This window comes from Enhydra lutris, unplaced genomic scaffold, assembly GCF_002288905.1.
Source record: "Enhydra lutris kenyoni isolate GAN:26980312 unplaced genomic scaffold, ASM228890v2 scaffoldscaffold1, whole genome shotgun sequence".
NCBI lineage: Eukaryota > Metazoa > Chordata > Mammalia > Carnivora > Mustelidae > Enhydra > Enhydra lutris.
Window position 1 is genome coordinate 8,987,939 of NW_019154085.1, and position 14,672 is coordinate 9,002,610.

A 14,672-nucleotide genomic window follows, 5' to 3' on the forward strand; every position below is an offset into this window, starting at 1 on the left:
CCAATGATCTTGAAAATGACATTTCTCATACATAAGATGGAGATGATCAGCAGTAACACCTACCTTGCAGGTGATTCTTTAAGAGGAGCAGAAATAACGTATCTAGAGTATCCAGCACTGTACTTCGCATACAGTAGCATAGTAAACACTCAGCAAGTGGTAGCTTTGATTTTAAATGCTAAACAAATTCATGCAATGTCAACATTTTTTCTTAAAAGACTGCTAGAGAGGGATGCCTGGGTGGCTCAGTCACTTGGGCACCTGCCTTCGGCTCAGGTCAGGATCCCAGGGTCCTGGATTCAAGTCCTGCATCGGGCTCCTTGCTCAGTGGGGAAGCCTACTTCTCTTGCTGTCTCTGACCCTCCACCTGCTTGGAGTGTCTCACAAATCAATAAAGTCTTTAAAAAAAAAATGAAAGATCAAGTTTCAATCAACATTTATTTAAAAAAAAAAATACTGCTAGGGAGATTTATTGTTTCCTACAAGGCTGTTAAGCACTTCAACTGGAGTCATAGCCCAGTGAGTTTATTTTTTTTATTTTTTGAAGGTTTTATTTATTTGAGAGAGAGAGATAGCCAAGACAGAGGGAGAGCACAAGCAGGAGGGAGAGGGAGAAACAGGCTCCCTGCTAAACAGGGAGCCCCACATGGGGCTTGATCCCAGGACCTTGGGATCATGACCTGAGCTGAAGGCACACACACAATCGACTGAGCCACCCAGGCGCCCCAATAGCCCACTAAGTTTAATTCAAAAGAAAAACTCAGAACATAGAATACCCAATTCCATAGGATTCAAAGATAATAACTCTAACTTACAAACTATCAGTTAGCTTTATTATTACCTGCAAATGGCAGGAAATAAAATATATAAGCATGTGAAAGAATTAATTTTTAATTATAAAAATAGAATTTATTTAAAGTATATATACATTTAAATAAACACATGCAGAGTGCACGATACATTTACTTAATATATACAAATTTTGATTTTCAACTACAAAGTTGTATATACAGGATAAAGAGCAGCTAAGAATTCCTAAAAAGCCCTCACTGTATTTCTTTGATCCTAAGTCTACTGTTTCCCTCCCACAATTAGACTAGGTCTTATAATCCATACGCACATTTATTACAACATTTTTCCCCTAAAAAGAAAGGAGCGGTTAGTAATCCTGTAGTGTATCTTAAAAGTATTGTTATCTTAGATTCAAAAACATACCATATTTAATTAAAAAAATTAATCTAGTTCTTGTAGTTTATCACAGCAATACTTTATTCCATACATATAATTCCCTAGTCTTCCTACCTTCCTAGTGATCTTGAAATGCAAACTAGGTCACATTATTGAACTCTGTCCTCTCTTCCCTATTTTTTGGTCTGAAAACCACCAACACTGGTAATGCATGTTTTTCATCTGCCTCGGAACAGGATGTTTTGAATTATGCCAGTCTCCCAGGTCTCGATCTATACAACTAAGACACATGCAGGTGACAAGTAAAAGATTAACTCAATTATGTGTCTTCCTACTACATAACCATTTCAAATCATTTTCATAGGAGCCAAGTGAATCACACAATTGTGTTGATAGGAGAAAGAGTCCCAATTGGTCTTTCCTTAATAAGCAACATCCTTTTCCATTGTATTTGGGAAACTGCACGTGCAATAGCAGCAGAGCACAAATAAGAGGACAACTCAACCATAAGAATGTCGGCGGAAAACGCAGCAAACATCTCTTTCAAATGAACGTATACTCAAGTTCTGTAGTTAAAGAATCGTACTGAGAGGTCACGTCTGCCCTACTACTGTATTCCAAGGACCCATCACAGGGCCTGGTACACAGGTGTTTAATATATAGTACTGAATGCACAGATGAATAAATGTTATGAGTAAAAAATCAGCACAGTCAACCCCACGCTGGCTTAAAGGCTAACACCTTTGGAGACAATTTTACTAAAAACAAAATGACAGAAGAATGTACAAATTCTTAAAGGAATGATAATTTTTGCATATCAAAAGATCATTATCACATATTAAAAGTTAAATACACGGATAATTCTGAAATTGTCATTTCCAGTTGGGGGTTAATCCTAAGCCCTTAGAGAACAGTGGTCCACACACAGAGCACCGATGATTCCCTCTCAGTTGAGGTACTTTATACACAGCAATAGGTATACAAAAGCTTTTGAGCCATTCCAATATTCCCGCTGCTCTGATAAATGAGAGACAAATTGTAGGCAATATCTCTTCGTAAGTCTAACTGGTCAACTTCTATACCCTAGGAGGAAAAATACATGAATGAGTTATATTTCAAACTGACAGCCAGGACAATTTTATGGCAAATAACAGTATTTAAATACTAAAATTCATGTTACTATAAAAAACATATAAAACTAGGCATATACCTTGGATCAAAATTTTTATTAGGTAATGCTGATTCAGTTAATCGCTGTAATAACTATATTATTAAATAATTAAAAATGTCTAACCAATAAGTTAAAAGAGTTTCACCCAGAAACAACAGCAGAATAAACTCCAGATGAATTAAGAATCTAAGATTAAGAAAATGAAACCATATAAGAAAAAAATTATGGCTAAATAATATAATAATATAATCTTGGGCAGGAAAGGCCCTTCTAAGTATAATAGCAAAAGTAGAAACTATAAAGGAAAAGCTTAATAGATATGAATTCATTAAAAACGTAAAACTTATTCATTTAAAAAAGAAAATATTATAACACAAATGACTAGATGGGGAAAAAATACCTGTACTATATAACAGAAAGGCATTTAAAGGATAGGTATAAGAAGACATATACCAATTTAATAATAATAATAATAATTACCCTAGGGGTGTTATTACCTTTTTTCCTACTTAAATAGCAAAGCAATGAACTCAATGGAGTAGGTTAGATCTATGTTTCTAAATCTTCCCCAATACAAAATTTTGGGGTCAACTGTAAAAATACCTACAACAACAAAATGATACCTATAAAGCTTAAGGAGCAATACCTAAAGGTATTTATGAAATAAAGAACACAAAAGTATGTATTCATTTGCTTAATGACTAACATTGAACAAGGGTAATACAAAACAGTTGTGAGGGCATATGAGGATGAAAACAGTATTTTTCTTCAGAAATTTAAATAGGAATGAGACTTTAAACACAGATTATCGTAGTACTAGCAACAATTTACCCTGTATTACGTTATCTTAAACAAAACTATATTTATACTGGTCTTCCATCTCTATAAAGAAATACTTTAGTTATATTTGAACTTGAAAATGAACAATGGCTATATTACTCAATACTCGGGCTTTGTGTCTACCAGCTCATACCTGTAAACCACAAGGGCTACCTTAAGGGAACGGAGATGGTCATAACCACAAGCTGTGTATACCCACATGGTTGCTGATCAGGTAACAAGGCCAGAATGATGAAGAGCTACTTGTTGCTGAACACAATTACATAAATACATTCAATAAAGAAAAAATGCATTCTAATACACAATTTATTTCACTGTCTGGACTATGACATGAGCTAACTGTACTTATTGATAGATGAAGTGACTCATCAGTTTTTAAAATTAATCATACGGGGCCCCTGGGTGGCTCAACTGGTTAAGCACCAACTCTTGATTTTGGCTCAGGTCATGATCTCAGGGTCATGAGATCAGGCCCCACATCAGACTCTGTGCTTAGCAAGAAGTCTGCTTGAGATTCTCTCCCTTCTTTTCCCTCACTCCCCCTGCTCGTGAGCTCTCTCTAATAAATGAATAAAATCTTAAAAAAAAAAAAAAAGCAGAAGCAAATCATAAAATACCTCTACCACAAGTGGAGGGAGTTCCAGGGCCTTCTGGTAATAGTGGATTGCAAGATGAATCAGCCCCAGTTGGTGAAGACCACGGCCCAAATTGTAGAATGATTCCTGGCAAGGTCCACGTATACTGAGGTATCGATTAAGAAAAGAAAAGCCCTACCAAAAAGATAAATAATTCAGTATTGTAATCACTGGACAAATATGTATTTGAACCAATATATGTGCCAGGTATACTCTGCACAAAATACAATCAAAAAAGAGTCCCATCCTCCAAGAACATAGGTCTGTAGTGTAGTTCCATATCACAGTATAGTCAAGAGCTCTTCTGAAGGTATAAAAGATTTTTTTTTTTAAGCTAAGGATAAAATATTCACAGAAAACAAAGTCAAATGTCACAACTGTCAAAGATCCATAATCTCTAATAAGACAGGATTTTTTTTTTCTTTGAAGATTCCAAGTTGGCTTTTGTGATGTTAGAGGCCAATAAGCTTTTTGATTCAAGATGTCTAAAACCTTAAGCAAAATATAAAATCTGAGCCCTTAAAATAATTTTAGAAAGGTTTCTTCTCAGGGAGAAGCAGCTTTCTGGGTAAATAGTACCTTTTTGTAAATTGCCTCTCTTACTAACTTCTTAACCAAAAAAAAAATGTCATTTTTTTCCCCTGAAAGCTTCTGACTCCGACTTTACGGAAAAACGGGTTATTTCAGAATGCAGCTATAATAATGCAGACTCCATGTGTGTTACAGTGTCCAAAAGCAACTTGCTTCTTTACCTCTTCCTGTATTAATTTCCACCTTTCATGTAGCTTCCAGTTACCAGCCACAGAAAGTTACAAACTGCAAAAGTACAAGCGTCCTATGTTAAGTAATTAAACAAACATATTATCTGTGAATACAGAATATAAAATGCAACTATTCCCTGGGTGATCTGCTTTCAAATAAATGATCACAAATAAAAATTAATGAATTTTTTAGAATTAAAGCATTTTAGGGATAAAAATAATTATGTTCACTAAAAAAAAATCACTTTCTGAATAACAAAAGAACCTACTTATGTATATGAATATGACCTCTGTGATACTGAAAATTATGGTTCTTAGTTAAGTAAAGCAGACAAACTATTAGTCTCAAATATCAAATCTTATTTTAAAGTAATAAATTGCAAAAATCTGAGGAAGAATAGTAAATAATCCCAAAAGAACTGCTGCAATGTAAATAAACTTTCAAGGCTTTTGATACAATAATAGGATTTGAGTTACCTGCTACATTTTAAGAAATTTTTAACAAATTTAGGAGACCCCTGAAACACTCAGTAAGTAATTAGTGATTTAAAAACTAGGTAATGGGGATAGACACTTTATCTCTTAGGCACTATAAATCATCAAATACAAAAACTACAAAAATATGACAAAAAATTTTAATGAAATAGAAACAAGAGTTTTAACATTAAGTATGTTACATTTCAAACATTTTTATCACATTTTTCACTAAAGGGCCCAAGTATATACGGTCTATAAAATATTATACAGATAGAAGAAATCATAAAAGATTTTAGTAAAACATATGAAATTAGTTTTTTTTTAAGTACTCTAAAGGGAAACAAACTGGTCACATAGCATGAAGAAACAGATTCATGAGAGATTAAAACAATTTAAGAATCATGGTATTTACGATAAAACTTGTTTTTGGAAACTTTTAATGGAAATGTTTAAAACACACAAAAGTACAAAGATTAGGACAAAAAACTCCCATAAGCCCATCTCTTATTGCTTGATCTCTATCCCCAACAAATTAAAAACTGCTGTTTAACGATAAGAGTGCTTTGAAATTTAGCTTCTAAATTACTTTGAAGTATATAAAATTTTTTCCTTACCAGGCCAAAAAACTACATATTTTAACTATTTAATAATGAGTCTATCCATAAAAATTTCCTATCAGGATTTACCAGAACATAAGCCTCGTAAGGGCAAGGAATTTCGGCCTGTACACTCACTGCTACCTGCCCATCTCCGGCACACTGCACCTTCATTACGTATTTAATTTATACGCAATCCTACATACTTCATACAGCAAAAGCATCCGTTAAGAGAGAAAAAAAGCACAGAGCAAGAAGTGGACAAGTATCACAAATAAATACCCAAGAAAAGGAAAATTTCTGGGCTTTAGTTTTTACTTTTTATTATGAAAATTTTCGAATATACAAAAGTAAAGAGAACATTATAACAGACCCCAATACCCAGCTTCAACAGTTATCATCTTTCGAATTTAGGCTTTCTTTTAACCATTTTACTTTTGAAAAACAAAACAAAAAATCCTTACTCAATCGTGCTACTCCATTCAAGCCAACATATTCTTTCCTTCCACACTACTTAAAAAAAAGTCTTCAAAATGCATCAAACATATAACCCTCTCTGCAAATAAATACATCCAGTGGTGAAAAGAAAATAAGTAAATAAACAAAATGCATCAAACATACAAACATAAAAACAACACAAAAGTTTTAAAGATACAGTGGTGAACAAAACAGATGACTCCCTCATCTTTTGGAATTTATACTTTTTTTTTTGGCGAAAGAACATGCACTTTGTGGAAGAGGGCAGAGGGAAAGAGAATCTTAAGCAGGCTCCACTCCACTTCTCCAAGATCATGACCTGAGCTGAAATCAAGAGTCGATGCTTAACCAACTGAGCCACACAGGCATCCCTGGAATTTATATTCTTATTAGAGAACACGAGCTATATAAAAAAGTGAACAAGAATATGAAAAGACTAATTTCAAATTTCTGTTAAGAACCAGAAAGCTTGGGGCACCTGGGTGGCTCAGTGGGTTAAAGCCTCTGCCTTCGGCTCGGGTCATGATCCCAGGGTCCTGGGATCAAGCCCCGCATCGGGCTCTCTGCTCCGCAGGGAGCCTGCTTCCTCCTCTCTCTCTGCCTGCCTCTCTGCCTACTTGTCATCTCTGTCAGATAAATAAATAAAAATAAAATCTTTAAAAAAATATTAAAAAAAAAAAGAATCAGAAAGCTTTAAAAGAGCAATCTGTTGGTGATGATGTAAGGAAACAGTCCACAGCCACATACACTCACGTTATTGTATATATTTTTATACATGTATTTTAAATGGATTTACAATAAATCAGTCTTCAGGACCTAGAAGGCTGGAGGCCTCAGGGGCTCTAGAGTATAGGGAACCCTCCAGATTCTGCTGTCTTCTTTCTGTATGATCTGGCTGTAAACGCATTCTACATGGCTACTTAAGTCTTAGCCAGGAGCACCACCACATGTTAAGTCCATGAGTGCTGAACACAGGGACAGGTATTGGGAACTTCCATCATGTACACTAAGCAGGTATTACTTTTAAAGCAGGACAATAAAAGCATTAAGTATATTCATTTTTAAAGAATGTAAAACCAAGAAATGAGAAAGCCAAATGAATTACCTGCACAGTGAGAGCATGTCTCCTTAAGACATACTTCTGAGACGCCATGTGAATAAATGTCAGGCCTATACAGAGGCTGTAGAGAGGTTCATGGGGATGGGTGCGAAAGGCTTGCACATATTGTCCTGAAAAAAGAACAGTGATGTCAAATGGTGTGACACGAGGACGGTTCCTTGTTTCTTCACTTATTCAAATGTATTTTATGGCTAAACAGTACTGATTTTTAACATATGCAAGGTATGTTTTCTAAAATATCAACCAGATGCACATTAGTTTGGATTTTAAAACAATGCATAAAATATAATAAAATTTGGAGGATTTACATCTATAAATGTATCCTGACTACAAAGATTAAATGTGAGCAACTAAAAGTAACTTTCTTCTAGGCACAGCTAGACACTTCCATGTAGAGTAATATTTCCAAAATAAACAATTTATTAATTATGATCATAAACCTACTCTATGATCTTAAATCTATTTTAAAAGAAACAAGAGAAGGCGTCTTTTGGCAAATGAGTCTGTAAAATTAATTGATCTGTTTTTTATGAATTCAAATATAATGGATCACGGAGGTGAGAAAAAGAAAAATAGTTCTGTTTTGTTTTTTAGATTATGGGTGTTGTTTCCTGAGAAAAAGATGTTTTCTATGTTTCCATGGATTCTATATATGCAATTATTTCATGTCAAAAGCTTAACCATAAAAAAAAAAAAAAAAGCTTAACCATATGAGATAGGGGAATTGAAGAAAAAAAATTTTTTTTTTAATTTATTTATTTGACAGACAGAGATCACAAGTAGGCAGAGAAGCAGACAGAGAGAGAGGAGGAAGCAGGCTCCCCGCTGAGCAGAGAGCCCGATACGGGGCTCGATCCCAGGACCCTGGGATCATGACCTGAGCTGAAGGCAGAGGCTTTAACCCACTGAGCCAGCCAGGTGCCCCTTGAAGAAAATTTTTAAGCAGACTTTTCTTCTAAAGGGATGATCTAGAATTTGTCATACATAAATAAAAACCTCCATTCTCTCCAGCTTCTATGCCAGAAGGTTCTGCACCCCAGAACCTCTTAAGCAGCACAGATGGTGGACTGCCATTGCACTTTCTATTTTTACCCCAGTAGAAGGTCCTAAATATAAGACAACAATATAACTCTCTATTTTATATTTCTTAACATTAAACAAACAATTCCCCACACAATAGACGAGTTTCAATGTCTGATGTGCAAGGTTACTGGCTGAACGATTATAAAAATACCGGCTATACGTGAAGAAACACTGAAAGTATTAAACAGTCAACATCCCAGTTTATCCAGAAGTGAACCTGGCAACATTAGCTTTTAGCCAGCAAGAGACACATGCCTCATTTTAAGTTTAAACATTTGGCCAAATATTTTTCTACTTACTTGCTTCTGATTCATTATTACAGAAGATTTTAAGTGATTAATTTTCCCTGAGTTTAATTAGAATTAGCAGGCACTATGTAAATAAATCTTGACATAAAGACTCATCTCTTCAAGGAACTATCAGCAAATCTTAAATCCTTTTTTGTACTATAGCAAATTAAAATTAGGTGGCAAAGTATCCATAATTAATGAAAATTATTTTAAAAACAACCTGGGGCACCTGGGCAGCTCGGTTGGTTAAGCTTCTGTTTCTTGACTTTGGCTCAGGTCATGAGACAGAGCCCTGTGTTGGGCTCCATGCTGGGTGTGGAGCCTGTGGAAGATTCTCCTGCCTTCTCCTTCCCTCCCTCACTTGTACATGCTCCCTCTCTTAAAAATAAAAGGAGGAGGGGCACCTGGGTGGCTTGGTCAGTTAAGTGTCTGCCTTTGGCTCAGATCATGATCCTAGGGTCCCGGGATTGACCCCTACATTGCATTATCTGCTCTGCAGGGAGCCTGCCTCTCCCTCTCCCTGCCGCTCCCCCTGCTTGTGTGCTCTCTCTCTCTCTAATAAATTTTTTAAAAAATCTTCAAAATTAAAAAAAAAAAAATCAAGCCTCAGCAGGGGAACTACTGACCTCTAAAATGAATTATGACTTACTTCAGCCTTTTGAAACCAAAGCTTCATAAGGAAAATAAGTATTAATATTATCATTGTTGCTAACAGCTACTTAGTATATGGGCCAGGCATTAAAAAAATACTTTATATTAACACATTTAATTTTCACAATAATTTATAAAGTAGGTCCAAATATTACCTTCATTTCAGAGATAAAGAAACTGAGTGCGATTTAAACACAGGTAGTTCCACTCCAGAGGCCTACCTGTTAACCACCACTTCGTCCACACTTGACAAAGTCCTGTCGAGGACACTTACCAAGCGCATGCTTAAAACTACCAGATACAAATGCATTGTGTCCATTTAAGACACACAGGGCATGATTATCTGGGTTTTTCAGCATTAGACGAAGACAGAAGCGATGATGTCGTACTTCTTGGGAGTGCATGGTAACCTGATTGAAAATGTTCCAGAGCTGAGGTTTATTGACATTTTCCATTACCATTACCCTAAAATTGCAGAAAGACAGTGAGGGTAAAAAACTGTGTAAAAGAAAAACTTGTATTTCTAAGAATGAACTCCTTCAGTGCAGCAACATCTTCCAAGAAAAAGCACATTGTCTCAATGTATTTAAGCAGAAACATTTACACAAAGATTTTTCCCAGAAAATGCTGCTTAAGTTAGTATTTCTACATCATTTGTTCTTTTCAACACAGTAACAAAAAATCAAGTAGTTTAAGTTTCACCGTTTCTCCCCCTGCCCCTAGAGCTGCAGCACAATGAACAGGGAATAATAGTTAATAATAATGTGTGCCAGACATTGTTAAAAGGCCTTATATATAATAAACCACTTAGCCCTCACAATAATCCTTCCAGGTGGTAGTATTATGATGTCATTTTATAAATGGGGGGATTAAGGCACAAGAGGCTATATGAGAGAGGATGCCCCTGAGAATCACCAATGACCTGAATTAACCAGTGAGTAACAAGAGAGTTAAAACAACTTAATTCTTGAGCATAAGAGACTAAGCCAAAGTGAATACACATACTCTTTCAACGAATCTAAAATAAACTATTAGAAAATTACCTGATATAGTTGTATGCCTTTCTGAAATTTTTGTCCAGTATTGCAGCAGAAAGACCAAAGTATTCTAGTTCTTTGCGTTTCTGCTTGTCATCATAAAATGAGTAATATTCCAATGAAGAATCCACAAGTAGCTCAGCCTCCTGAAATCGGGATAGGTCACACAAGCAATATATGGCCTTCAATAGAAGGTTCCACCAGTCATCTTTTGTCAAGACACTCGTGAGTACAGCAAATATTGCTAAAATGATACCAGTGAAAATCAGTTAGGACACTGTACTTTAGGAAATAGCAGTATTAGAAAATTTCATATGATCAGTTTTAAGGTTAAATTTAATAACCACAATCCTATGGGCCTGAATTCTTGCCAACACTCTTGTGATAATATGATAAGTGGATAGTTGCTCATTTATACTACTTCAACACCACCCTTTCTGCTCTGCTTAACAATCGGCAATCCCAGATTATTCTTACTTTGGATTTGTCCTCTACAAAGTCCAGCTACCTCATTTATATCTCGGTGCTAGCTAGGATACATGGTCCTATAGGGCAGAACGAGCGTGTATTCCACGACTGAGGTCAGATACAGGATTCTACACATACAAAGCATTCAAATGTGTGTTTAACAAAGCACTTGAAATTCATAATTTGAGATTCAGATTGTTCTTGATCTTGTTATAATCTTAATTTTTTCTCTGCCTCAAAATTTCCTTCCTTAAAAACCTTGCCTTCTTTGTCTGTAAGAAGCCCCTTTTTATAAATTTGTAATTCTTGAGAAATACTGAAAGCCACAAAATTTTTTAGTCTTTAACCCAGAATTCTGAGACTCTATCCTATACAAGTAGTCAAAAATATGGATATGGGCATGACAATGCTCACTGCAGTACCATCTATAAAAGAAAATTATCAGAAGCAACCATATATCAAAAAATAATAAGGGAATATTTAAAATATGGAACTACCAATGGAATATTTCACATTCCTTAATGGTAACAGCTATGAAGAAAAGAGCAACATGAGAAAACATCCGTGAGAAAATGCTGAGTGAAAAATTCAGGACACAGAGATGCAAGTAACGCCAAGAGGCCTTGCATCCTATCCTGGTACACACCAGTGTAACGTGATGTCCACCAGGAAGAAATGAACTAACAAAAAAACCCTTACGACCCTAAGAAAAACGAATAGATCTGAAAGGAGAAAATACTGAAAGAGAAAACCAGGAAGGATCACATATATAGAAAAATATACCTTAATGAAATAGTCTTAAATACATGAAGCAGAGTCTACCTTCGGGCGGACTGCTGAGACAGCAGGGTTCTGAGGCATTTATGACTAGATTACGAGCAGCTGACCGCCATTCGTCTCCTGACTCTCCCCTGCCTGCAAAACCTTGCTTAATGTTAGGTCCTTATAATGTGCTTATGGCGATTTAGCTCTTCTGGATTCTAAATCCTATCCCATGGCACACTGCCACGCCTGTAACAATTATTTAACAAGGTCTACTGACTTAATTAACAATGAAATAATTTTCTGACAGACCGATTAATTCCAATTTAAACTTTTTTCAAGTTTTCTGAGTAATAACCTCACCCAAACGTACTTGATGCATTACCAGCTAAAAACAGATGCCTTTTAAAGTCGTATTACTTGAGACTGGGTCAAAGCAATTTATTTTCAGAGTTTCTATGACTACATTTGTCAAAAATGAATTTAACAGAGAATGAAACATGTAACTGAAGTCACTGGACAAATACAGTAATTTATACTGCCATCTCATCTTCACAGATTTCTTAAAATAAGGTATATTTTCTTCTTTAGAAGTCAAAAGTTCCATTTAGTTTTTTCACAGGAAGATTCAAGCAGATGTTTTCCTTTCAATTTTCAAAAGTTAAAGTATTTACATAACCTTCCTTTTCTTTCTCAACATCAAATGAGTTTATTATACTTAAGGAATCTGGATTAGAAAATTTTATTTTATTTGAGAAGGGTATATTTTCAATTAGATTACTATCAGGTGATACTTCAGGAGTATTTTATGTAATAAAGCAAATGAAAGAATTACCTTTTGCATCACAATTTGCTGTCTCTTGGTCACTGTTGTCTGATATTTTGTCTCTTGACACTTTAATAAGGTAGAGATGCCTCTCTCCAGATTTGGAACTAGATATCAAACAAACTTGGGCTCTATTCATTGCTACCTGAATTAAAGATAATAATTTGAGATCTTTTAGTCATATTATTTCTTTTTAATATTTTATTTCTAAGTAATCTCCATACCTAATGCAGGGCTCAAACTCACAACTCCAAGATCAAGAGTTGCAAGCTCTAGCAACTGAGCCAGCCAGGCGCTCAGGTCATATAACTTTTTAAAGAAAATCTATTGTGGGGGTGGTGTGACTGGGTGGCTCAGCCAGTTAAGTGTCCGACTTTGGCTCTGGTCATGATCTCAGTCCTGGAACTGAGCCCCACACTGAGCGTGTCCTCAGTGCGGAGTCTCTCTTCCTCTGTTCACACGCTCGCTTTTTCTCTCTTTGAAATAAATAAGATCTTAAAAGGAAATAAAGGAAAGAAAAAGAAAATCTGTGGGACACAAGTATTGCAGGTGTGCCTGTAATCTTTAGTAGGGGAAAAAAAGGCCAAATTATTGTGCATTTAAACATCTAAAAGAGAACGAATAGATTTATTTTTTTCTTCCTACCAGAGGAATGTAGACCACATCTTAGTAGGGAAAAAGAAGTTACATAAATTCTTACACACAAACACACACACAAACTACTTCCCAACAAAAACACTAGACTCAGAAATGTCACATGTGGAAAACATTTTTACAAAGCAAATAATTCTGGCACATTGTGATATCTAGAAGGCCAATATCTGATTATTCTATGGTTCTCACTTTTCTAGATAGGTACTAGCAAAGATTTTATTTCACTTACTCCACAGTTAAGTTTAAGCTTTCATGTAGAAGTTTCAATTACAGTCGACCCTTGAACAACACAGGTTTGAACTGCACTGATTCATTTATACATGAATTTTTTATAGTATAGTACTATAAATGTATTTTCTCCTCCTAATTTTCTTAACATTTTTAAACATTTTTTCTCCAGCTTCCTTTATTGTATGTATATATAATACATACAACCTACAAAATATATGTGAATCAGCTGTTCACGTTATCAGTGAGGCTTCCATTTAACTGTAGGCTATCAGTAGTTAAGTTTTTAGGAAGTCAAAAGTTATACATGGATTTCCAAGTGCGTTAGGCTTGGTCTCCCTAATTCCCATGTTGTTCAAAGGTTAACTGTACATACAATTAAGCTTTAAGTCTTCTGTCTATATCTGACTTTCATTTTTAAAAGTTTAACAGCTATATTGGGGCACCTGGGTGGCTCAGTGGGTTAAGCCTCTGCCTTCGGCTCAGGTCATGATCTCAGGGTCCTGGGATCGAGCCCCACATCAGGCTCTCTGCTCAGCAGGAGGCCTGCTTCCTCCCTCTCTCTTTGCCTGCCTCTCTGCCTACTTGTGATCTCTGTCAAGTAAATAAATAAAATCTTAAAAAAAAAAAAAAGGTTAACAGCTATAACCTATGCTTAAATCAAATTTGAAACATTTAAAAAGTCAACAGTGCTAATGTACAGAATGACCATTACCCACCTTTAAAAGCATGGCTAACATGGTAAGTAAGGTGTCCACATAACCACACATTTTGCCTTGAGAAAACAGGAGAGTAGAACGATGAAGCAGTAACTTCAGTTCCTAAATAAATGAGCACATAATAATGAATGTGACAAGATTCCTTTCTGCAAGTTGTTTTGTTTGCACAGAAAAATTTTAGAAATCAAACCTTAAGAACATTTGCTTTATGATCTTTCACAACTTAAAAATCCAGTATTTTAGATACTGTAATTTATAATGTCTAACAAGAGGCTGAAACTTGGGGCGCGTGGGTGGCTCAGTGGGTTAAAGCCTCTGTCTTCGGCTCAGGTCATGATCCCAGGGTCCTGGGATCAAGCCCCGCATCGGGCTCTCTGCTGAGCAGGGAGCCTGCTTCCTCCTCTCTCTCTGCCTGCCTCTCTGCCTGCTTGTGATCTCTATCTGTCAAATGAATAAATAAAATCTTTAAAAAAAAAAAAAAAAGAGGCTGAAACTTAAGATTCAAAATCACTTTTCAAAAATGCTGAGGGGTGCTTAGGTGATTCAGCTGTTAGACATCTGCCTTCAGCTTTGGTCATGATCCCAGGGTCCTGGGATCGAGCCCGGAATGGGGCTCCCCGCTCAGCTGGAGGCCTGCTTCTCCCTCTCTCACTTCCCCTGCTTGTGTTCCCTCTCTCCTTGTGTCTCTC

The 14,672-nt window shown here is 35.9% G+C and overlaps 1 protein-coding gene across 1 annotated transcript in view; it reads right to left on the minus strand.

Moving 5' to 3' along the window:
* Positions 1 to 842: 842 nt before the first annotated feature.
* LOC111142096 (general transcription factor IIIC subunit 3) overlaps positions 843 to 14,672 on the minus strand; it is a 35,824-nt gene continuing 21,994 nt past the window's right edge. Inside the window, exons 12-18 of the mRNA XM_022495052.1 lie at positions 13,984 to 14,085; positions 12,392 to 12,527; positions 10,333 to 10,570; positions 9,564 to 9,754; positions 7,251 to 7,375; positions 3,817 to 3,969; positions 843 to 2,271 (exon numbers count right to left, since the gene is read on the minus strand). Of these exons, the coding sequence (XP_022350760.1) occupies positions 2,149 to 2,271; positions 3,817 to 3,969; positions 7,251 to 7,375; positions 9,564 to 9,754; positions 10,333 to 10,570; positions 12,392 to 12,527; positions 13,984 to 14,085 (1,068 nt within the window). The 3' untranslated portion in view covers positions 843 to 2,148. The remainder of the gene's footprint in view (positions 2,272 to 3,816; positions 3,970 to 7,250; positions 7,376 to 9,563; positions 9,755 to 10,332; positions 10,571 to 12,391; positions 12,528 to 13,983; positions 14,086 to 14,672) is intronic.